The 25,557-nt window shown below is 39.2% G+C and overlaps 1 protein-coding gene across 11 annotated transcripts in view; it reads right to left on the minus strand.

The window, feature by feature from the left end:
* Nucleotides 1-2,412: 2,412 nt before the first annotated feature.
* Nucleotides 2,413-25,557, minus strand: part of CNOT4 (CCR4-NOT transcription complex subunit 4) — an 87,358-nt gene continuing 64,213 nt past the window's right edge. For 6 of the 11 annotated variants that reach the window (XM_082311320.1, XM_082311318.1, XM_082311319.1 and 3 more), the window contains exons 9-13: nucleotides 24,470-24,527; nucleotides 23,936-24,185; nucleotides 21,534-22,031; nucleotides 4,563-4,775; nucleotides 2,413-3,791 (exon numbers count right to left, since the gene is read on the minus strand). In XM_082311320.1, coding sequence (XP_082167446.1) covers nucleotides 3,490-3,791; nucleotides 4,563-4,775; nucleotides 21,534-22,031; nucleotides 23,936-24,185; nucleotides 24,470-24,527 — 1,321 coding nt within the window. In that variant the 3' untranslated portion in view covers nucleotides 2,413-3,489. The remainder of the gene's footprint in view (nucleotides 3,792-4,562; nucleotides 4,776-21,533; nucleotides 22,032-23,935; nucleotides 24,186-24,469; nucleotides 24,528-25,557) is intronic. The other 5 variants (XM_082311316.1, XM_082311315.1, XM_082311322.1 and 2 more) reach the window with 4 other exon arrangements.

Below are 25,557 nucleotides of genomic sequence, written 5' to 3' on the forward strand. Positions count from 1 at the left end.
CTGCTCACGCTTGACTTGCAAGTAGGAAATGGAAGTAATAAAAGGAAGGAAAAGGAATTTATGCAATGGCTCTTCACCTTACCTAGAAGGTGACATTATACTCTTTGCTGTACTCCAAAGAAACATCATTCCCCTATTAGATACTAAAAGGAAAAGAAAAAAAACCAAAACATCCATGAACCCTTAGTATCAGTCCAGCACTGCTGACCCCCAAATTACTACGTTTGAATTGAAAATTCGTTGAAAATGCAACGCAATTTCTTGTACCAACACATTCATGGCTAGTAACTCCCTTCCCTCAACACACATTCACATCTATTTTGGAGGAGGAGTCTGGCCCATCCTTTTTCTCCAATTTCATCTCCATCAGACACCATCTACGAAATGTGTTGCTAGTCCTGGTCGCCAGCCTTTTAGTCAAGCACTGTTCTTGGCTTAATGCAAGAAAGAGCTGCAAGTGTCCATACAATATATAAAACCACAAAAGACTGTGCACTGAGATGATCACATAAGCAGACACATGGATGCTCTCCTGTCCATGAAGGCTCCTGTCCAGAACTTCCTGTCGCAGGAAGAGTCTACCACCAACAAAAACATTAGGAGAAACTAATTGGGCTCCACACAGTTGAACAGAGTGAAATGCCAGGTTGCTTCCAGAGTGCGGGGGACACAGGAATCTGCATCAGGCAGTAGATAAAGCTAGGCTAAAAGAGGCAGAAGCTGCCCCCCACCCCAATCAACCTGAACACTGATATATTTTAATGTTGTAACACCACCGTTACCCAACAAGAAGTCTTTTGGGGCTGGGGAGGGGGACCATAAAGAGAAAAAAAAAAACAAAAACAAAAAAAAAACCAAACAAAAACATTCCAGTTGCAAACCTTTTCCTTAAGGCTAAATTTAGTCAGCAGGACAACCACACAAGCTCTTGTATGGCAGCAAGGAGTAAGCACTCTCCTGAGCGGCTGAAGTGCATCCTAAACTGCGGCAAAGAAACAAATCAAGAACTGAAGAAGGCGGCAGCTTCAGGAATTGCAGTGGTACACAGGAAGCAATAACAGCTGCTTTGGGAGGCTTGCTTATTTTCAGGGTCAGGAAAGGCACCCTTCTAACAGTGAAATGTTAAAGGTTGAAAAAAATGTCTGTCTCCAGCAACTGAAGAAAGAAAAAGAAAGAAACAAAATGCACATTGCATCTTCACCAGCACCTGCAGCAGACTGTTCCCACTGGGCTGCTTCCCAGTGCCAGGCCCTGCCACAGGAGAGGACGCTCTCTGCCTGCAGTCCCAGCAGGCAGCGCTTCTCCTTCCACCACCAGTAGGTACAGCGGGGGATCATGCAGGGGCTGACGGGGCGACAAAAAACATTGTTTGCTTCACAGGGGAGTGTTGGCATCAAAGGGCATGCATGTTCTCCCAAGTAAGCAGGGCACACGACTGATCTGCAGCAATGATGCCTGTCCAGAAACAGTACATGCAGTTCCTTAATGCAGATGGTAAATACAGCACTAAACAGCAACACAGGTAAGAAAAGAGCAAAAGTGGGCAATCGCCAACAAGTGATGTTTTACAAAGCAGGATATTTAGAGTCACTTTATGCAGATTCAATGCCTGGTTCCCCTGTCCAGCGATCGATTCAGGACTTGCTCCCACTCCCTGGACGACGAAAGGCCAGCCCCCCCCGCACCCATTAGGTGCCCGCAGTTCAGCGGTGTGAATTCCCTTCCTTGCCCCTGCCAGCAGCAAACACTTCAGGAGGGCAGCCAGCCGGAACTATACAGCTCACACCAGGTGAGAAACCCTTCTGCACAGGCAACTCTAGGATTTCAGGGTGCCATCCTCATGAGCTACATCAATCCAGCACCCCAATCACAAGATCGCCAGTTTTAAATATCTCCGGCTGGAAGTATAAGAGCTTGTTGAAGGCCTTCTGTATGTTAAGAGCTCTTCATCCCCTGTTGTGCAGTGACAATATTTTACACCTTTAAGCGATGATGCCGACGGAAACACGGAGTTGTAACTAGAACTCTCTGCCACACCTTCAGACACATTATTGCATGCTATCTGTCCCAAGTGCCATGGCATTTAAGTCAGAAAGTATAAACAAGTTTTACATGCTTCATATTTAAAAGGATACCGCCAATAAAGGTTAGAGACAGACAGCCTCTAGCTATTGCCATGAGTAACGACAACAGAATCCCTTTAAAAATTTGAAGTGTGTATGCTTTTTCCACCCTTCAATACAGAAATCACCATGCAAAGCAATAGTTCCATGAAAAAGTAACTCCGGTTTAGATGAACAGGAAAAAAACAAACATGCAATGACATACGGTTTTACCAGATGCAGTAATTAAAAATCCAAGCTTAAAAAAACCAAAAAGCAAACACAAAGTCATCATCAAGTTTTCCGTTTTATTTAAGATTTTAGTTTTAATTCTGAAGAAAGAGGTACATTTCCTTGGTTTTAGTTTTAGCGTCAGGTTATAACCATGTTTATTTATCTGTTTCTTTTTTCCTGTCTTTTCAATACTGCACAAACGTCCAGAAACTACAGGGTTAAGTAAAAGCTGCAGGCAGAGGAGGTCAGAGGTTGCTCCTGATGGTGATCATGTGGCCCCAATGCAGTGCTATCCCAGAGTGCCCTAATCAGGTGAATCTTTGTTTTTTTTAAAAAAAAGAAAGAGAGACTGACAGAGGAGACAGAAAGACTGAAGTAAATATCACTCGTGTTTCAGCTGCTTATAATTATATTATGTATACGCTAGGTATTAAATCTGTGAATACTTTTAAAACATTAAAGTTTACTTTAAATCTAAAGCCAAAATTAAAGAAAAATCTTATTCTCCCCTCTTTAAACCACTCTTTAGCAATATGCCAGTTACTCATAGCTCTAAGTGTTCTGTCTCTCAACACACTTCATGTCAAACTCTGACTGACACAAAATCCCCTTCTCAAAAAAAAAAAAACAACATAGCAATTTCCCTGTGTAGTGCCACACTGAATGCAAAATAAATGCTAGGCTGCTGCTTGCCCCACATGTTCAGTAACTTCATTTAAATTAAATACCTTTTTCATGTTTCTGCATTTGATTCTGCATTGCATTTTTTCCCCTACTGCAGATTGACACTTTTCCACTAGGCAGAAATACTCATGTGCAAAAGACATAAGACAGTAATATTCTCCTTAAGCATTGAGACTGCATTTTGATTTCTCTCTCTCTTTTTTTTTTTTCCTTAGAATGGTTAGAAAATATTTCAAACAGTGTATTTCAAACACTGGCTCAGCAGAAACTTAACGAAAAGACACGGTCATGACCCTGTGATGGCATTGCATTTGGGGGGGAGGTTTGATCAGGAACTGGATTCTTCAGAAAGAAAGATATGACAGGGAACAGTAGGTGGGCATGGGGAGGAGTCAGGGTGGGACACTTCCTGCATTTCTAACGTTTTGGGTTTTATTTTTCTTTTTTTTTTTTTCTTTTTCCTCCTTTCCTAATGACGATCCAGCGCTGAGCTCTGTAGTAGATCTGTGGGGGTTTTACTGGGGGGTCTGAAGGCTGTCTGAAAGCCTGGGGGTGGGGAATGGAAGCTGGTGGGGTTTGAAGGAGGAGAGTAGGGATTCCAACTGGCTCTGTGCAGAGGGATCTGTGTGCCGAAGGGGTTACTGTGGTGCGTCTGTGATGGCGCTGCACTGGGGCCGTCCACCTCTGTGAGGGCCTGAAGAGATTTTAGCCAATGTGGAGGATTGTCATCTTGAAGGGTGTCTAAACTGTTTCCTGTGGAGGCTGGGATACCTACGAAGAGAAGAAAAAAAAAACAGGGATACAAGCAAGTCAGAGCAGAAGCAATAAGCTGAGCACAAAGGAGGTCAATTTAACCTAACAAAAAGCAACAGTGAGAAAACATGATTAGTTTGTACAGAGAATGCATTTTACATTATTATATATAATTATCCTGCCCGCAAAACATTTAACATCAAATCAAGATAGGAGAAAGTTCCTCCTCAGAGCACTTGTTCATAAAATACACATTTTTCTATCGAACATCCTGTGCAAGGACTGTGTCCCTGTTGACGTGACTTTACCACACCACACCACCAGTACACTGCATGCTTCACCTCCTACTCTGCCTACTTGAATCATGCTTCAGCCTCTCTAACAGGGAAACACAACCAGACAGCCTTATAAAAGAGAGCTTTATAAACAAGTGGAGTATGTCCCTTTTTAAATAACAAAGTCCAGTGAATGCCTTCAGTGCCTCAGGACCAGCGGCGCACATACCGGACATGCCATCCAGCAGAAGGGACACCTACATTGACCCTATAGATAAGCGCTGATCTGCCTGACTGCCTGCAGAGGTCCCGGGCATGCATTGCAAAGGCCTAAGTGACGCTTCGTTATACCTAGCGGTTCCACAAAAATTCCTGGACCCTTGAGGTTTTGTGGATGGAAGCTGGAAGAGACCACCGCATACTGACTTTTTATTTTTTCCAGATGTAAATCAGTTTGTGCCAAATACCCATTTGATGGTTTGCCAGCAGAGCTGAAGGAGTGAGAAACGGTTACCTGTGATGATTGCGGGGTCCATCCAGCTGCCAGGGCTGTCCCAATTCAGGCTGTCGGTGGTGGCAGTGTTGGACGTTGGTACACTGTGGTTGGCGTTGGAGGGGGAAGAAGCATTGGGCAGTCCACCAAAGTTGATGTTAATGTTCGGTAGAAGTGCCCTTAGCCCGTCCTGCCATTCCTTCATATTTAAACTCTCTACAGAACTGCTGTTGTCTGGGAGATTTACCAACAAAAAAAATGAAAGATAAAAAAATAAAAAGCTGAAGTTAGAAACAGATGTCCTTCTTTGGTGGGGTATGGGATTTTGTTTTTACTTTTTAAGCTAAGCATTTAATACTTTCCCTGTCCAAAAACTAGGGTCAATGTTTATATGATTGATGAATTACTCAGAGGGGCTGGCAGGTTTTAAACCAAGTGTAAGGAAGTGGGAGAAAGATTTAACTCCTCCCCCAATTCATACGTCCCCATCTTTTTCAGTTCAGAGACTCAAATAATCAAGGGCACAGTGGGTCTCCCTCTATTACTAATAGGGGAAAACCTACCAGATCCTTTACGAGAATACCTCTGTTGCAAGCTAGATAACCCAATTCGGCTGCTTTATTACTGGACAGCAGGCTCGAAAGGGTTGTTTTCTTTGAAGTATATTAAAATGAAGAAAGGCTAGGTAGGGCTTTGCAATAGAAACCGATCATGAGGAACCGGGGAAGCGGAGGAATATCACAAGAGTTTTTTGTTTTGTTATAGCTCGCTCATTCACAGCCCTACAGATGCTCTTCCGAAGGAAATGGTAATTAGGTTCTCATGAAGTTGGAGGGAGTGCACTTTCCTCTTGCAGTTGAAGAACAGTAGTGAAAATTCTTTAGAGACCTTTCAGAATAATCCCCGACACAGCAACATCCTCAAAACTTTGGTTAGAAGCAAACAAGCTGGACACCAAAACAACCAAGTCTCAACCGCTTGCCTAAATGTTTCAGGGCATGTATTGAAAAAGGACAAGAGGATAACATGGCTATTAACACTACTGCAAATGATCCCTGAACACAAACGTTAAACCATGCTATCTAGAACAGACTATCGGGTTCTACGATCCATCTCCTGCTTTAGGTACCTCAAAGCAAAACAAGCCAGACACGAGCATCCTACTATTTATCAACCAATACAGAAAGACATACTTAAATTAACTTGTGGTCAAATATATTTGAAAAGAAAGTGTTGGGTAGTACATTGGCAGTATGCTCTTTTTGACAAAAATCTAGAATACAACTTTTTTTTTTAAACCATCTCTGCCTATCCTGAAGAAAGGACCTTGATGTCAATCAGAAGCGTTACAGTGAGATACTTACATAATACTGCTACTTCATCAACAGAAGAGATTTAAGTCTTCATGGAAAATTAGAGGATATCACTAACTTGCAACTCTGTATATTGCAGAGTGAAGAAAGCAGTCTCACTTGCTATCAAAACCTGCCTTGGCAATTTTAGTAAAGCTGAATGCTCAGAAAGAGCTGATGTCTCAAGCAATTACCTTTTTGTAACTAGAGGGGGAAAAAAAAAAAAAAAGGCGAGTTCTTGAAATCCTGTACTTTCATCCAGAACTTTCCTTCCCCAGGCCAGAGTTTTTTCAGAATAAACTTTATATAAGATTCTGCTTCTGTACAGAATTACAGCAAGCAACTTTAATCACAAATCACAGCAAGTCATACCTCAGTCCATGTCACCAACTGTACTTCAAAACAAATTACTATGCAAATCTGCTATATCCACTTTGCCCATGACGACTGTTGGAGCAATGCATTCATTTCTAACCCTATGCATGCCTAACGCAGCCTTTCTAGCACAAGCATCCATCTGCATACATAAATGTCCCCACATAGCAGGACATCAGCTGACACCTAGAACGTCTGTGGCCAGACAGACTGATGCTGTGCATGGAGCCTGGACAGGGATAACAGCACAGATGCAAGAGTGTACTATGAAAATCATCTTCTGTGCCTGGGCAACTTTGCAGAACACATTTGACCATAGACTCCGGAATGTTTACAGTTGACTGCTGTTATCCCCACTCGCTGGTTGAGGCTGGGGAATCACACTTCCTCGGAGGTTACAGTGTGAGATACCTCCATGGGGAAGACAGACAACTCCTAAGCAGTCCCATAAACAAAGAAAAGACAGGTCAAAAATCAGGTACTGGAAGTAAACCCAAAAGCCTACCCATTACCACATGCATCATGTTACATCTAAAGATTAAAATTTTAAGTGCTACAGGAGAAGAAAATAGCAGTACAGAACTGCAGCTCTGCCTCAAGCAAGTAATGTAAGATCAGCTTTTTACTAACAACTTAGCACACAGATGCAATCAAGCTTCCAGACATAGGTGTGACTGTATCTACACACTGTGTGCAGCAATGTATTCTGTAGGGCCTGCTGTACAAGTCATTTTGGGTGGAAAAAAAAAGCAGGCTTATCAGCAATTTGTTCTGTGCTCATTTAGCATTGAGCCATAGTGCATACAACTAGCTTTCACTTCTACCTTCATTTATCCCACTGTAAATCAAATCTACTTCCCGTTCCCTCTAGAGCTCCCACTTTTTTCTTCGCAATACTAATGCACACAATAAACAGTTAAAGAGTTTGGTGTAATACATTTTTATTTCAAACCTATGATCCTGAGGTTAAAAAAATAAATCAAAATTTTAAAAAATATTAGTCAGAAATATCCTCGATAGATACTTGCTCACAACCCTCTTGAACATCCATAAGCCTATTTGAGATAAGTTCTGAATTAATTTTTCAGAACAAAAGTAGTCAGCTCACCATCACAGAAATAACTGTGCAACAGATTCTGCGTGGTATGCCATTAATCTCCACTTTATTTTCTCACCACTACTTCCAACAGCTTGTGCAAAGAAATGCAGCTCAGTTTCATTACTCGCTTTTATTACAAGGCAAAAAGCACACACAAGATGCTTACTAGGACCACACATGAGTGAACATACTCATCACAATACCTGTGAGCTGGGGACCTGCAAGCTCATGATGATCTTAATCATGGACATTATTAAACCCCAACATGCCCTCAAAGCTCATGTGCAAGAAAATAAACGTGTAGTAAACTACACACCTGCAACATGTCATTGAGGAAGTCTGATGAAGACAAAGCCAGCAAGATGTCACACTTATAGGGAATGGGATAAGAAAATAAATGTAGTAGGGCGTTAGTCCACCTTGGGCTCAGAAAACACACATATTTTTGTCACGTTATTCTACATTTAAAAAAGACATAATACAGCATATGTAAGAGTCCAGAAAGATAGCAAGCAGCTGAGATACAAGATTTTCATGGAACAGAAAAGGCTGGCACTGTTTGGTGAGGAGACATTAATCTGAGGTAGGCATAGAGCACCATTGCTGTGTACCCTCTCTAACACAGAACGAAAGAAATAAAGGACAGTCTTCCTCAGTTTCTTCTTATCTGAGCTGTCAGTACAAAATCCACTTCAAATCACAGACGTCAAGAGATGAAAGGCCTAAAAGGATTCAGTATCTATAAAAACTGTATTATTTGCTAGCAGTAAGGAAGGTTATTTATTAAAATCTTTTGCTTCTGGGTATGAAAGTGACAAAACAGAGAATTCCAAAAGATTTATTGTCTTTCCCAGACAGCTGGGTTTGTGGGGTTGAAAGGCAAGCTATGACAAAAACATTGCCCTCTGACACCAAAGAAAAAGCAAGCAACACATTACTCAGGTGTCTGTAACAGGGTTTTCCAGCTTGGCTAATAAATGCACAGAGTAAAAAACAAAACAAAACAACCAAATAAACCACCAAACATGGTGAAAGTTTCACAGCTTTGTCAGACACCCAGGCTCTAAGGAGAAATGCTGCAATTAAATTATTCTTGTAATGTGGGATCTGGTAAGGGATTAAAATGTATTAATGTGTTAAAGTAGATAGGATCAATAGAGAATGCAATGCTCTACAACACTCCCTGCACTGCCCTCCGATGCCTCAGTTACTGGCTATGCTAGGTAAAACACCCAGTTAGAAAAACTCCTGATGCAATCCAAGTACGTGAGCAATCTCCAGGCACCATACAGCAATACCCAAACCAAACAAATAAATCATCATGTCTTTGCTGGACTCAAGTTTTAAACAAGAGCCTAAGTGAAAATGCAAGTCCATGCCAGAGGCAGGAGTTACTTCCACTACCTGAAGAAAATAAGTATCTTCAGAAGAAATTACTCCTCATCCCTCAGCTAGTTTGTCCTTTTTGTTAATTACATTTATGCTTCACCATGAAACCAGTACCATAGTTAAAAGTGAGAAAAGGTTAGCTCTCAGTTAATACATATCTATTAAAAAGAGCATTTGCCTATTATCTTTCCCTACTTCTAAACTTAATTGGTTGAAGGGAGTAATCTTTTTCACTAGCTAGCAGACTTCTCAGTTGGACATCATAACCTAGGGGCGTGAGAACCAATACACCACTGGTTCCCTCTCTCAAGGAGTGGAAACACTGTCTCCTTCCATAGCTTCATCCTAGTTTAAAACAGTATGTCTACCAACAGTGGTAAAACATAGAAAAAAACCAAGTTAAACCCCAATTGACTGCAATGAAAAGATTTTACACACCAGGATAAATTGGGGATTCCTCCCCCCATGCCCTGGCTTTGTCTCTGAGAGAGGGGAATACCCTGGTGAAGCTCCACTGAAAGCACCACTATTCACATGAAAAATAGGCTTAAATACACATCCTGAACTCCAGTCTTCCCTTGGATGTGCATTTCATAATCCTACCTAGTCTAGTGAAAACTTGTCTGTACAGAGGCAAACAGATCCCACAGTTTTAGCAGCGAACTTTTTCATGTGTCTGAGGTAGTATGCCAACATGAAATAAAAGCACTTGTATGTAAAATTTTCAAAGTCAACCACTGTCTTAAAGTGAGCAAAGGGACGGAAAAAAACTTCATCACAAACTTAACCTGTCCACCCAATTTAAATAAAAAAAATACTTAAAGTTAGCTTAAAATAGAATATGACTGAGAAGCCTGAACATTCATCTGTATAAAAACTAGTCATTTAATGAATTTCTAAATAAAAATCACTGCCCCATCATGACGTCCTACCAGACAGTCTGGTAGTGTTACTTCAATATCCTCTACCTGCAATGACTTAACATTATTCCTTCAAATCAAGCAAAGCAGTGTGTATTTGGGGGAAAGATGGCAAAAACGACGATGGCCAAGCCAGAAACACTGGTCTGTTGTATATAATCAATACTTTAGAAGATGTTTGCACAAGCATCAGCTGCATTGATGCGGACTGTTCTATGACTTCATAAATTCTGACAAATGACACCACAGCGTAGACCCAAAGGTGTTTCAGATTTGGCTGCACCACATTTGTGATGTTGACGCACTTGATCTTTTATACTGAGGGTAATGGGATAGCACGTCTTACAGTTTACTTGGCAGGAGACAGGCCCACTAAAATGTATGTCCTACAGAGACTAGACCATTTCAAATTATTGCCCCAATTCTGATACAAGTCTATGGTCAAATCCGTATCAAAATTCACACAGTACATGCTTAAATAAATATGACTAATAACAAAGGTCACAAGACCCATCACGTTAAGTAAGTATAAAGCAAGTGTAATTCTTTGCTTTGCCAAAATTATATTCCAAGCTATTACAAGAGCCTGATTTCATACTAATTGTGTAAAACCATTACATATCTTTATGCCGAGAGTCCTAAATATTCTAGTCCTGCTGAAAAGCAAGCAGTCCTGCAAATCTAGGTTGCAATTATTTATTTCTTTTTTAAGACACCATCAGTATGCTGTGTGTGAGACCAAGGCACACAACAGTGCTACAGAAAAGCTTCCAATAAGCAAAAGAAATTCAGAGGAAAACCATCATATGAGAGAAAAGTAAACTTATTAGCAATGCCACGTACCTGACTGCACAGAGTACCAACAAAAGAAGTGAAGAGACTATCAAGGTGGATTCGGTGATAGAACGGCTATTGCAATGACCTGCTTGTAAGAAGGCCCTTGTGAAACCTTCAAGGACACTGTACAGTAATAGTTAGTTTTGAAGCCTTGGCAAGGCAACCAGAACAACAAAGTTGCACGGGCAGGGGGTGGGCGGAGAGAAATAAAGGAACAAAAAAGACAACCAGAAGGAGTTCACCAGGAGTCTTTTAACTCAATTAGAAACAAATGGGGCCACCAGAACAGCACACTCTTTGCCATGACAGCCCTGTCAGTCCCAGCCTGCGCTTTGTGCTACCATTTTCACAGATACTACAGACAGTCTGTGCTTTCCATGACACAGCCCATTACCCTGTTTCGAAAAGTGACTGGGGCTTCTCTATTTTCATCTCAAAATGACCTTTCACTATTGGTATTTCTATTTTGCAAAAAGTTATCCAGTATTTCACTCTGAGGGGGGAAAAGAAGGAGAGGACATTTTGCCACATCCTAAAATGAAACTATCCCCATCACATTAGATAAACTCAAAAGCCTTTCATCCAAAGCTCATATACTTAACTATCAACAAAACAGTTATGATAAAAAGCATACCTGTGTCACTTTAATATGAATAATAAGCTTGTTTGTTCATGGAATTTTTAAAACCATGAGTAAAATCCCTGTTACAACCTGAAGGATTTCACTCTCAGACTTCACTGATTCTGTGTACCTAGGATTTCTAGGAATCCCACAATGCTTAAACGACACGACGTTTCACCCATTCATGGAGGCCTGAGAACATCACTGGCAGATAAGATGGAATCTGTCCAGATTTAAGCAGCAGCACTGCCCATCAGGAATACAAGTAGCCACTCGTATTAGGGAGATATCAAATGACAGGAGCACTAGGAGACAAAGCTGTTTGAAGGGAACATTTAAAAGCTTCACTGACATTCCCCGACGTTACACACAGGAAGCAACTTGGCAATGCACGAAAACAGCTAAGTGCCATTCCACAGGGCAGATTTCAAATGAAAGTCTTATGGTCATGAGCTCTAGGAGCTGGGGAAATGAAAGAGTACATACACACACACCCCTACAAAACTGGCTTCAGTAGTCAAGAGACACCAGTCCGCTCTCAGCTTTTAAAAAATGCAAGTAAAGCAGCTTTTATCTTGATTCCACATTGATTTCTACAGTTATATTAATTCTACATGTACCCAATTTAAAAGATAGCCATGTAAATCAAAAAAGTACTATTTTTCAATTTAAAATAAATCAAGTGCAACTTAACATGCCAGTAAGCCAAACTATCAAGTAGAAGAGGAATATATTGAATTCTAAAGTATACACCTCAAAGGGGAAAATAAGTTTTTCTAAATAATTTTTGTTTTTTATGAAGATCCGACAGTACAATTTTTAAGCTTTCTGTGACTAAATAAGTGTTAAGAGTCAGAAAATTTAATTTATTTTCAGAGGACATCCCTTCTACAACATCAGTGAGGGGACAGCTCATCTCAGACATTCAATAGGAAGATTCATATTTGCTTGTATGTACAGTGTCAGAATTTTATTAGGTTTGAGAAAAGCAATTTTACATTAAGTATTCTGGAGAGTTCTTGTGATTGACTTGTACTTACCGTGGCTCAAGAGACCAAATTTAATACATAATTATAGCAGCCAGCCACCCAATTTTAAGCTATAAGTAAATTTCAAATTGAGATTCTAACTTGCCTTGGAAAACATGCTTGACTTCATATCAGATGTCTCCACAGTATCCCACCATTTTTTATTACTGACTTTTTAATCATTTATTGCTAAAAATGTATAGTGGTCAAGTGCAGGACTTCAATCAAGATGGGGCCCACTGTCCTGCATATGAAAAAGACAATATATTCTGTAATGCTTCCACCTCAATCAATAACTTCTTTTTCATGTGAACTAACAAGACGCTTCTCATCCAAAAAAAGGACCCCATAAGAAAATAGTCAGTTCTCACTGGCTGATAATCTTAAATACTAACATAAACCTAAACTGAGCACACAAACACTGCCAAGATACTGAAACAAATGAAATAGATACCTGAATCCTACATACAGAACAGTTTGATTAAAAAGCTCAGAAAGATATCCAATTCCATTCATCTGAGAAAACAAAGTTCATTGTAACTAAATATACCTGCTGCTTACTCTTAGATCAGGGTTCAATCTCACCAGGTTACCCTATCTGTCAGTAAAAAAACCTTTGACCTCAAATGAAAATCCTGTGTGTACAAGTGTACTTGTGGGTACATGCATAGATATATGCATAAATAAAAGCAAAATATATGGAATTTGCCCTATGGCCAATGCAATAACTACAACTGGCACAGAAAAATCAGATCTTCAAAGCTGTATCAGTACTTAGCAAGAGACCATCTAGTTATGAAGGTTCTGGATTCCAGGAGTACCCAACCAATCCTCTGACCAAGGCTGCAAGACCAACATTAGCACAGTGAATGCATACTCTGAGAAATTATAAACTCATTTTTATCTGTAACAAACAATAAAGTCTTATGTATATTTGTAGATATTTCAATCATTCTGTGGGAAGATTAGATAAACTGCAAGAAAGCTGAGAAGAAAAACAAACCTTCCATGACATGAAATTCATCCCCACTACTAAATGCCATCTTCCAATACAGGTGACCCACTTTTAAAATACTTTTTTTTTTTTTTTTTAATTAATACCTTTGGGAACAAGCTGAAGTTCAAATGAGGTTGTGATGTAGAAGGAACCAAGAGATGGCAAAGGATCGAAAAGACTAGATTCCTCCCCCCCCCCGTCATTTGGTATCACTGGGAGGAGAAACACTTTTTGTAAAGCTGCTCTTTTCATCATTGTTATCCCTTCAGGATATTTCATTTATGCTCCTCCCCCAATACAATTTAAAAAAAAAGATTATCTTTGCCCTTTCTCAATGGTTCTTCAAGTTGGTGCACTTCAAAATGTGTTTACGCAGAAAGCCTATGAACCGTCTGTGCTTTTTGCTAAAATTCAGTCACAATTCATATTTTGTGAGATGGACTTGACCCAGAAGGAGCTGAAGTTTCAGGTCCATGCCCAAGACACAGCCTCTTGTTAGACACTGTTACTAACAGGTGGCTCTGCCAGTGTACTAATTTCCAGTCTTTAAAGGCAAAATGCCAGGTTTTTAACATCACTAAGTCAATTACATCTTTTAACTCATGCTAGTGGTTTACTGTATGTTTTGAAGTGCCAGCTTGTATTTTAGAAAAGCATCCAAGAGAACTCAGCACCCTGAGGCCAAGCATCTGCCTGCTGGAGGAGGGGGACAGATGCTGCACCAGCCAATGGAGCTGCTTCTCACATTACTGCAGAGTCCTCCCAAGATCTTGCTGCTTACCTATGAAAGGAAACAGCCTTTCTAACTTTTCGTGAACCAGCCTTAAAGAGGAAGGGAAAAGTTCTTGTTCTATAAGCAATAAATGCAGTCTTCCACCCCTAAAACACAGGCAAAGGCCTGACGTATAGTGCAGCTGCAGGTCATTTGGTGACACTACTATAGACACGAAGAGTCAGGAAACGTGATGTGAAACACCTCCCGTGTGCTTGCTTCCTCCCATTTCTGGGGAAGAGTCACACAAAAAGCTATCAGGACTGATGGTCCAGAATGCAAATGGGGTCAGCCACTCAGGCCACCTATTTCAGCCAACATCGCATTTATTTCAAGTCTAGCAGTGTTAATGTGATTAGTCATTCCTCTGATGTACTGTAGCCAAGAGAAGTTAGAGGATTTTTTTTTTTTTTACACTTTTTTCTTTATATTTTTGTCACATTTTCTTCTTCTGAAATAAAATTACACATTTAAAAATAGGCATTTTACTACTGAAAAAAGCAGGATGCCTGTCTTTCACTGCCATCCCTAATAATCTTACAATCAAAGATTTTAAGAAATTTGTAAGAGCTTAAAACCAAGCTCCCAGAGATAAGAGCACAGATATTTATATATTGAGCTTTATTTGGAACAGTATCTCCTATACAACCATAAGAAAAAAATTCCACAGGGTTTTAAAAGCAGTTGCAATATTAGCACTGAAAAGGCACTGGGAGGGAATGGTGGATGTGTGACATGAGATTTTGGAGCAGATGGAGAAGTAGCAGGACAAAGGACAGGTGCTGTGGATGAAGTTCTCTTGGAGATCATGACAAGATTAAGCTAAAGAAGGCAGGCCTTAGTCGTAAATGTAGGAAGTGTAAGGGAGTTAAGGGACAAGACACCAGAGGCAGGACGAGGAATTGCCATAGCGGATTTCAGACAGTGTGACTTCAAGCTTGACACTGATTTAATAATTTGGAAATTAATCCGAAATCCCACTTCCATTTACTTTATTTTAAACCTAGCAGCACCACCCTGGGTGCATTAAAAAAACCCACCTCCAGAGCAACAGAAGTGAGCAAGCCAGAAGTTTATTTTCAAATTGAATTTGTTCTATATTGTGCTGAACACTTCACTTCTTCACCAGTGAAACAGAAAATTAGTTATGATGGGAAATAAAAGAAGAATGAATTTCAGGGGTAGGGGATACACACAGACACAAGGACTGATGAGAAGAACAAAATACTCAGTGGCAAAGGCTGCACTAAGAACAGTCATCTTTGCTGAAGAAAACTGGACACACAGGGTCTATGCAAGGGTCAGTAAAAGCAATACTGAAAACAGCTTAGCGTCGTTTACAAACAGCACTTTTCATTTTACAATTTCAAAGCAGTGTTCAGGCCTTTATTTTCAACTGAGAAGGGACCTTGATACCAGGGTAAAACATCCACTTCTGAGAGAAGCTGCTCTGCACTCTGGAAGGATACAGGCCTTTACAGGTGCTACATGTGGCACCTACAACTAATAGCTGTATCAGCCAAGACTTTCACCAGATTTCCTATTTTCAAGATTTATACCTAATCAGAGAAAGAATTCACCTATAGGCAGCCATAGATCTAACAAGGGGCACAGAAAAGATGACGTTCAACTGCCATGCTTTCTGCCCAGCTGCTCTTGGAAAGCCAAACATCAAGGAAGACCATCACGCGAGCAAGCAGTCTTCTGTAAAGGGTTCGGACAGAAGAGTAATGAACTAATGCATCTCTTACTGTTAAGAGTAAGGCCATCAATACATAAAACAGCATTAAACCTTTCACATATTGTCAGGTCAAGAGGAAAAGTAGCAAAATGCTCTTTCACGCACTGCATCCAAATAAAGGGATGTGAGGCAGCACTGTTTAAGTCACATTGCCCGTTGCTAGGGTATGGAATTAAATGCATTTTCTACATAGCATTTGGATAATTTTAAGTTTTACAACATGCTGAATTCAACAACTATACCACATGGGCCAGATCCCATCTTTTAAAAAGGCACAGTAGCAGAACCAGAACCCTCCACACCCCCATACCAAATTATTATCCTAAGACCACAGAAAAGTGTCAGCTGCTATGTTGAAAATTCAGTTTTTTTAGTTCCATGTCTGTATAAAACAAGCCATGTTTTTCTTCATTCAGGAGACAGAATCAACTACTAAGAATCAATGCAGAGAGAGCAAAGTCAAAAGGACAAAGGTCAAATAAGAGATGTGTGCCCCAAATGGAAATGAGGTTACATTTTGAGAAAATACCAAGTCAAACAAGGACTCTTAGTATTAAAAGCAGAGCATGTCAACGCTAATTCTGCTATCTCACCCTTCTCTGTGGTCTAAATAAAGTCTTTTAAACAATATGATCATAGCCAACATATAGGGATCTTCCCTTGTTTTACTAAAATGTTCTCCAAAAGGTAGCATTAGGCAAGAAAGTATTTGATGTGCAAGACAAATTCAACAGCTGGGGGTACTGAGGCCAGAAAATTTAAAGTGGGAGAAGATGCAAAACCATAAGTTGTTCAGCTATGGAAGAGCTCAGGACTTAAAAAAAAGTGAGAAGTTGGACCTTCTTAATATAACCTTCATTGCTTTGCCGTCCCTGCTACCAGCTATTGCTTCAGAAAAACCTAAATGCAGGCAAGACTCAAAAATGTGCATGCTAATCAGTGCCTTGATAAGGAATGCAACACCACTACCACAAAGACTGCTGGATGGCACCCAAACTTAATAGAGCTGTTTACCTATTTATTGTCTCAATCTCATCTTTAAATATACATAATCCCATCAATTAGGCTGTGCATATTCAAGATATATAAGCCACAACATCAAAACAAAAAGGTGTTGAGAGAACAAAATTTTGATTTGTCAATTATATTCAACTACAAGACTTATGACATTCAAGCCCCCTGTTTTGAAGTTTCAGGAACAGTTCACAGAAGTCTACTGCAATCTCCACATCAATGGGCTTCATGGCTAAAATAACTTGATGGATTTTACAGTGATTATCTTCAAGGACAACTGGTAAAACTTTTTTCTTCCCCTGCCTTAAACAGGGTTTAATTCTTTGTGCTTCCTATCTCTGTGTCCACTTGACTATTTCCTGTATCTTAGATTTCCAATATATGCACAATATACATAAATGGCCTGTGTTCAGAAGCATTTGGGAAATGCTCTGAGATGTATGGTTTAATTTTTGGCTGCCCGGTGTGGAGTCAGGAGTTGGACTCGATGATCCTCGTGGGTGTCTTCCAACTCAAGGGGTTTCAATGGTTTATGTGGGAAGAATATACGCACAAATATTGTGTAGCATTAGTTTTGGAAGAGTTTGAATTTCAAACTATCTCATTATTATTGAATTGGTAAGTTCTAACAATTAAGTTTTTTCCCATTTGGAATTATGTTCAGGTTAATTATGAAATTAATAAATGAAATGACAGCCAGTGTTTCAAAATGTCAAATACTTCATCTTGCATATAACTGACAAGAAAGGCAGACTAACAATTTACAACCTTTTCCTCATACTTTTAACTGTGTGAATTTGTTCTTATACTTTTTGTATGTACTAAAACTTAGGACTACCAACCACTCAGTAAACTCAAGAAATAAAACTATGTATTTCTATTTTCCCATTATTAAGATGCATACATCTCATTTTATAAGCATCTGTCTCAAAACACACTGTTAGATTAATCTGAGACCTGCTTTACTCTGATCCAATGCTACACCTATTATTTTAGAACACATCGCCGGGCAGCAGGGTAGCCAAGATGATAGCATATTAGCTATCAAATTACAAAGAGTTTCCTTTTATCCTAAAGTAACAGAAATAAAGACAGACACACACACCCCCACACTGCTGTCAGTGAATTTTTCCTTTGGCATTATCTGCAGAATAAAGGATAGCTGCTGTCCTATATTCTTAGGATGGCTTGCACACAATCTAGGGTAAGACTGCTTTTAGCAACAATCATGCTGTCCATGAATAAGAAGTCACTGAACTTTCCTCCTGAAGCCCAGTTACACAGTTATAATTACATGGTAAATCGTCTAATCCATCCCACACCAGAAAACAGCAACAAGCCTAATTGTCCCTTACAATGAGAACATGTAACATCTGCTATGGTTTGCAAAATCATATGGTGGGGGGAGGAAAAAAAAATGCTAGTTTGGGAATCAGTCAATCAAACGTTCATTTAAATGTGGGTTGGGGACAAATGCATGCCTGATGAATATGACACATTTCAAGTATATGCATAATAAAATTATGAAGTCAATCATGTGTTATTGTGTCATTTCACTGGAAACTGCAGAATGAGTTTAATAAATACTATTTCCTCTGAGAAATGGGCTACCAAATTCCATATAGAATTTTTTTTAAAAATGAGCTTAAAAAAAAGTACATAGTGCCTGTGTCACTCCATTTAAATCTGGTGCACATCACAAAACAGCCCTACTTGGAACTGTGGGGTTATGAATACAGCACAGCTCCAATTCTTGACTAAACAAAAGGTAGCTTCAAAACACCACATTTGACATGTCACACATGAGCATTTCAAATTCATCTGAATACTAATGCCTACCTAAAGCAGAAGAAGCAGCAGCAGTTTAAGAGATACTGTTTCCTTCATACAAGTTTCCAAAACACAAATACGCTTAGTGAAAAATCAACTGAAATTGGATTTAGAAAGACTGGAAAATAGCATACTAACTAAAGTTACAAAAGTTTTACGATCTGCCTTTTTTCACATAAATGAAACAGAAAAGTGGAAAAAGGCTGATTAAATAGAGCAGGCAAACACACAGTTTTGTTTTTTTGGTGTTTTTTTGTTTGTTTGGTTGGTTTTTGTTGGTTTTGTTTGTTTGGTTGGTTTTTGTTGTTTTTGTTTGTTTGTTTTTTCAAATGACTTGTCCAGTATTCTCTGCTTTAGGAATTTATAGTCCTGTAAAAAAATTGTGATCAAAGACCTTAGGAAACATACAACTTCAACAGCAGTTGAGGGTCTCTGCTAAAAGACAGAATGTGAAGTTTCACCTGCACTATGTTTCTTTTGCTGTTACATCTGAAACAGCCGAGTTAATGACATTTTCTAAAACACCCTAATATAGACCAACAAAAGAGCCAACAAAAAGGACCTTCAAGTATACTACAACTAATCTCTCCATACTGCTTAATGGCTATTATATGTACTGCCTTTCTAGCAGGTCAGTGAGTCTGTTATAAAGCACTGTAATAAAGTCCCATCGACATGATTTCTCTGTACTTGTACACCACTCTCCTCCCCCAACCCCACGAGACAGCTGTACCTGTAAATCAAATGAGGAAACTAGGAAAATTCTATCATTGTATACCTGCTACTGATAGATTAAAAGCAAGCATAAAGAACAGGAATTATTCTTTCAAAAAAGATAATAAAAGGAATTTGTTGGGACACCTGTACACTAGATACAGATTTGAAAAGACAAAATAATCGATAAACTGGAAACTATTAAGTCAGCACACAAAAGAGGTATGAGGGCATCTCCTGACTTTCAAATTATTTGTACTTCTGAAGCAGTTAGATGACTAAAGAAAACTCTAGGCAATAAATACCATACAAATCCATAACTCGGCAAACAAAACCAGAACTATCTGAGATTTCAGCTGGTTGCTGACAACAGGAAAAGAAAAAGGAGTAATCTGTGTTTGTGCAAATGATTCTTTTTTCAAGATATATCAAAGCTGACATGCAGATCAGCTGAGAAGTGTTTGCACTGCAGCAACTGCTGCTATCTAATTGTCAGCCAGGCAACTAACAATGTTTTCTGTAACAAGAGATTAAGACCAGCTCAAAGGAACTTTCCATAGTGACTACAGCAGATGTTTATTTTCTGTTTTTAGCACTGTATCTGCCAAAAATATTTTGAGATTAATCGGTTCTAGCAGTTGCATACAAAAAAGGATATACTTAAATATCAACTCTGTTGCCTTAAAACATACGGGGAAAGTACAGGGCATGGGCTGTGCATCAACGAACGCCACACAAGTAGCTCTTCAGAAGTCATACCAAGTATCTATGAGTTTTCTACAGACACAAAGAGGTCCGCTTTCAAACTGCCAAAGGCAGTTAAAGTAATGCAATTTAAAGAATACTTTCACAAACCTAGAATCAACCTGTACTACAAACAGATCTTTTTCAACATGAAAGGATTTTTCTGGTCCCCGCAGTCCAGAAGATAGTCTTGTTACTGGCTCCTTGAACCAGCAATTTTTAGAATTGAGCAGTAAAGTTGAAACTTAATGTCTTGCGATGTTCCTGAAGCACTGTGTAGTTTAGGGGAAAGTGAGCAACAACTTGCAGTGCTATGGATGCTGCATTTTTTAATCCATGTCAAAAATAATTTTTCTTCTTTTTTTTTTTTTTAACACTTCAGTGTAACCAATACCAGTCATTTTAGTCTAAAAACTTTGCCACTGCCAGTATAAAGAGTTTTGAACTACTTGCATTTGTAGTCTGGACCAAGCATTTATACTATGAATCAGCCTAAGGACCCTACAGCAGTACTGTAGCTTCAACCAGCCTTCAAAGAGGACAAAGTACAGGGAAGTAACAGCCAAAATCAGCTCTTGTACTAGAGCATCAAAAACACACAGTGACTTTTCCTAGGTCACTTTCTTATAGTATAGCTAGGACTTCTCAAAACCCATGAAAAGAAAATACTGGCAACATCTCAAGAAGCAGTTTTCTCCATCTCAAGGCTACAAAGAGCTTACAGAGATTTTTCTACCTGCAGTTCATTATACTCTTAATACAATTTTTTTCCCTGTTAGGAAAAGAGAACCTGTTTCGGCCAAGCTAAATCGGAAGCATGGAAGGCCTTCAAACTCCAGAAATTAATTTTTAATTGAGACAATTATTGTTACAATTAGCTCCTTAGTTGTAACTTTTGCTGCAAGAGCCTAACAATCCATTCAGGGCAGCCTGAACTGGCCTGACTGCACATTTATTTTCCTCCAACATCACAACCCTCGCAATCAGGATGAATCCTCTTACACACATTGCAAGCATCCATTCAGTGAAAGATTAGCATAATATTAAGGCCATCTGAAGTACAGAAATGAACAGCACTAAATGTTTTATTGTGCAGCCATTTGGTTATGCGCAAGAGGGAACAAACCAGCCAAGACATCTGGCACAAATTACCATCATTACAATTTTTTGCACAGTTTTAAGAACTCTGGTTAGCACCTGCATTTCAACGTGGAAGTCGCAACGCGCTTCCAGGGCCTACTCTTAAGGAAAGCCAGTCTGGCAAGACTGAAGAACCAAAATACCAGTCTGTTTTGGCACAAAATTAAGCGGGCACAGAATACTCCACCTTCCTTATAAAGCTCAATATTACAAGGCTAAACATCCAGATACATTTTCTTTTTTAAAAATGAAAAGGGCCTATTTAAAACAATATTCCTCCCTCTGTTCATAAACCTAGTATAACAGTCAAGAGATACCACTCTACCACTTGTAGCTGGCTATTCCCTTTTCCTGTCCTGGCTCAGAGAAGCTGATAGCATGAATTAAGTCATATTCATTGCTGTCCCAATTCACCTACCTGATATAGGGATCCCTCCCAGACCTGTGCTGTGTTGTGGTGGGAGATTCAAGTCCAAGAAATTACTATTTGAGGTGGGATTTGCTGTGTGGTTCAAGTGCATGATGCTATTGCGTGGGAAGGCCATCCAAGGATAGCGAGCTGCTTGGCCTGGAAAACTGAAGGAGTTGTAAACTGCTCGATGCTGTTGAAACTGTGGGAACCTCTGTGGCATGACTGGAAAGGTGCTACTGAGAGAGTTGGCATTTGCGGGTGCAGCAGGATGCAGGAATCCAGAGCCTGGCCCTTTGGCAGTTGTAGTGTGTGGGGCAGGGTTCTGAAGAGATGTGGGCGAGAGGGAAGGTTGGTCTTGGACTGACAGTTCCTTCTCGATCAGGTCTGCTAAGGCTTTGCGAGTGATGTCAAAGGGGTCAAACCCTAAGTCGTCCTCTTGTTGTTTGGAGGAACCAAACCCAAAAGCCGCTTGCCAGTCTGTGGAGGAGGATACTGGTATAGTTTCTGTCAGAGAGGAGAAGAACAGGACTTAGAACAAGAATTAGTAAGTATTTATCCATACAAAAATTTTAGCCTCAGTGTATCTGAATCAATGTTGCCAGTTATCTTTCATAGAATACTTCTTTATAGATTCCCCAAAGACACCTTATTCATCAGCTTAGAATGACACTTTCAGATCAAACTACCATAGATTTCTACTTAAGGTGAAGTGGTACAACTAGCAAATAGTATTTTAACTGCAGAATTGCTCTGTTCCTGAGCTACAGAAAAGTCTTGTCAAATAAGTATTTTCAGTAAGAGCACCAAGTAGAGAGAGACCAATAAACACTTGCTTAGAACCTTCTTTACACCCATATTACTTGATGGAAGTGTGACCAAGCAGAGTTTAAATAAGGCTGTTTTTTCAGTTCAGTATTTTGTTTTCAGTATTAATCCTGTGCGAGACAGGTGGGGAGGAGATGTTGCCTCTCAAAGGGGGAACCTCTGAGCAGTTGTTAAAAAAAACAAAACCAAACCACCCCACTGTCTACCATTATGAAGAAAAACAAGACAAATTCTTGAGCAGATACCTTGATAAAACAAAAGGAAACGAGGAACTGCATTACACGATATTGTTAAATACTTTGAGGCAGTGTTGGAAAAAAAAAGGGTTGTCAGAATTTCCCTGCATTTTCAATTACTACTTCATTTCATTATACTGTTTAAGTTTTTTTTTTTTTTATTCAGGTTCAGTGAATGCTGCGTCTTGTTTCACAGTATTTTTCCTCACAATTGTGGTAATGCAAGCTGATGAGTACAAGGTAGTATCACTCACAACATTAACTCCCTCTGCTGGTAGGGAACCTGGTCTGCTGCTTTAAGTAGTTAAAATTAAGCTCAGTATCCTCTCTTAGAAAAGAAATCTACACTTCTATTTTCACTCTAAAATCCATCATGATAGATAAAAAGAGTTGCTAGACAGACAAAAATTGTCCTTTTATTCTTATTTCAATAGAAATTATGAAACAAACAAGATCTCTACTACCTGGAAATTGTCTCTCACTGCTACTTAATCCTCACAAAATCAGTGTGTATAGTACCTTAGTAGCAGGTAATTTCCTTGGTAATAAATATTGTTTACAAACAGGATTATGACATCCAGAAGCCAGATAAACATCAGAAGACAACTAATCACTAAGTAAACAAACTGTGTCCTAAAGCATCATTTACATTCTATTTATTACTGATATCATTCCATTATAATTTTCTAACAGCTCCCTCCAATTTATAATTTGTGAGCTCTTAAATACTGTTAACCATTCCCAAGACTATATAAATACACCTAAAATGATGTTTCATTCATATGAAGTTGTATTTCATAGGAAAGTACCTGGCAAATACAGGTACCTTTCAGCTGATGCAATTAACGACATTTTTATCTTTTCTGAATGTATATAATCTCACTTCAGAAAGAGAAAGATTTGGCACCTTCAGATAACTATGCAGAATACTAAAGAAAATTCTTAATTCCACTGCACAGCTTCTGATGTTAGAATGATAGATTAGAACAGATTATTACACCAACATATACTGCCACCACATATTTTCCCCCCACTCTCAGTAAAAACCTGTAACATTAAATATTAAGCATACATGTCACATCCTATTATTGAGACAGGCACATGGCTAAGAAAAACTAAAATAAGCACTCTGATAATTTAGCCATGCAGCTGGAAAACTTGTAAAGTTTCTTTTAGAAGAAACCCTTAAATCAGTGCAATTCATTTGCAGTTAAGCGACAAATTTTAATCATTCGTGAAGGGGAAAAAAACCAGTATGGAACAAGTCCTAGAGTTTTTGGTTCTACACAGTTTTAGACGTCAGTTGCAAAAGCTAGCAATATCCAGCCATGCAACCTGCATACACACCTGATGTGAAGAGGCTCTGTGGTTCTGGTGCTGTGGGCCAGTCATTTGAAGTCTGTGGAGAGCTGGGGAATGGAGGAAGCCCACTAGGGATGGGGTTAGGGTGCCGAAAGTTGTCAGAGAAGAGCGACTGTGATTCTGTTACAGCCCCTTCAAAAGGAGACCGTGCACTGTGATTAGATGAACTGATGGGTATGACTGGATTGGGTTTTGTTAAACCAGGCGGTGGTGAAGGTGTGTCACTGTTTGTTATCTAGAGGTAAGAGAGGAAGAGAAACAATTAGGACATGAGTGTTCACATATAAAATTCTTCACTAATACAGCTGGAAAATTTCCTCAAAACTTTTGGCTGCAATTAGGTTAGTTAATATATAGCTCAGTACAAGGTCAAACATAAAAATCAACTTAGCAGTAGCATTTTTTAGTTTTGTTTAAAATTACAATACACTTCAGAAAGTACTTGCTTCTCCAACTACAAGTTGCACCAAACCCTCAAACTTAATTCTTAGTTTCACAGCATTTATCTTTATGTCTTACCTGCTGGGAGCTGTCACCATTTCCTATACTGAGGGAATCTGAAGGTTTGTCGATAGGGCTGCAAAAGTGGGAAGGGAAAAGAGACAGTAAGACACAAGTATTTAACGTGAAAATCAACATTTGCTTTCATAGTGGTAGAAAAGCCTTGAAATAAAGACAAACCAAAATTAATTAGGAGGAATTAAGAAGGAAAAAAGTCCTCTTATTATTTATGAGACTGGTTTTTCTAATCATAAGCATCCCAATCATTTGCCATATACTGTAATGCTTCTTCCCACCACTGTCCACTCTGCTTGTTGACTGCCCTGTTAGGAGCAAAAGGAAAGTTTTAAACATGTTCATAGTAACTCTATGCAATTAAAAAAAAAACAAAACAGGACTCATACTATGGCAGTATTCCATAGTAGTCAGTTCCATCTATGCTACTACTACAGAGAAACTTGGGAAAAGATTTCTTTTCCAAATACCTAACTTGTCAGTTCCCATACAAGCCCTAAATAAATCTGGGGCAAGATAAAAGATTGAATTAACTATTTAGTCCTGGTGGCAAGTTAAGCTTCCCACCAGCCTTCAAGCTTTAACTAGCAGAAGTCAGATCCAAGGTAAGAAAACTGAGCTTTGAGATGACAGAAGGGGAAAAACGCAGGAAAAGACATAGCATAAAAAACTGCCAACAAATAAAGAGAATAAAAGATAAGATACAGCAGAAAACCACCTCAGAAAGCTATTCACTGGGAATTAATATGACTTGGCTGAAATGGCATGTCTCAGGATTCAAGATTCTGACAGGCATCTGTGAGTTACCTTAATTATGCTAAATACCACACTAATGAAACAGTATTAGTTCAAGTTCAGATTAAAAATTTCTGCTTTACAACTTCAAGGTACTTTCATTTTTATCTACCCATAAGAGAAGATGCACAAGCATCAGGCTGCACAGCCCAAAACGCCAAACAAGGACCAGAAGTGAGAACATGAATTTCAGTTCTATTAAGAACATTGTGATACAAGTCAAATTACAGGCATGGTGTGTTAGCACAAGACAAATTTTATATATATATATATATATATATAAAAAATTATTATAT

Source organism: Platalea leucorodia (genome assembly GCF_965183815.1).
Source record: "Platalea leucorodia genome assembly, chromosome: 4".
Lineage (NCBI taxonomy): Eukaryota > Metazoa > Chordata > Aves > Pelecaniformes > Threskiornithidae > Platalea > Platalea leucorodia.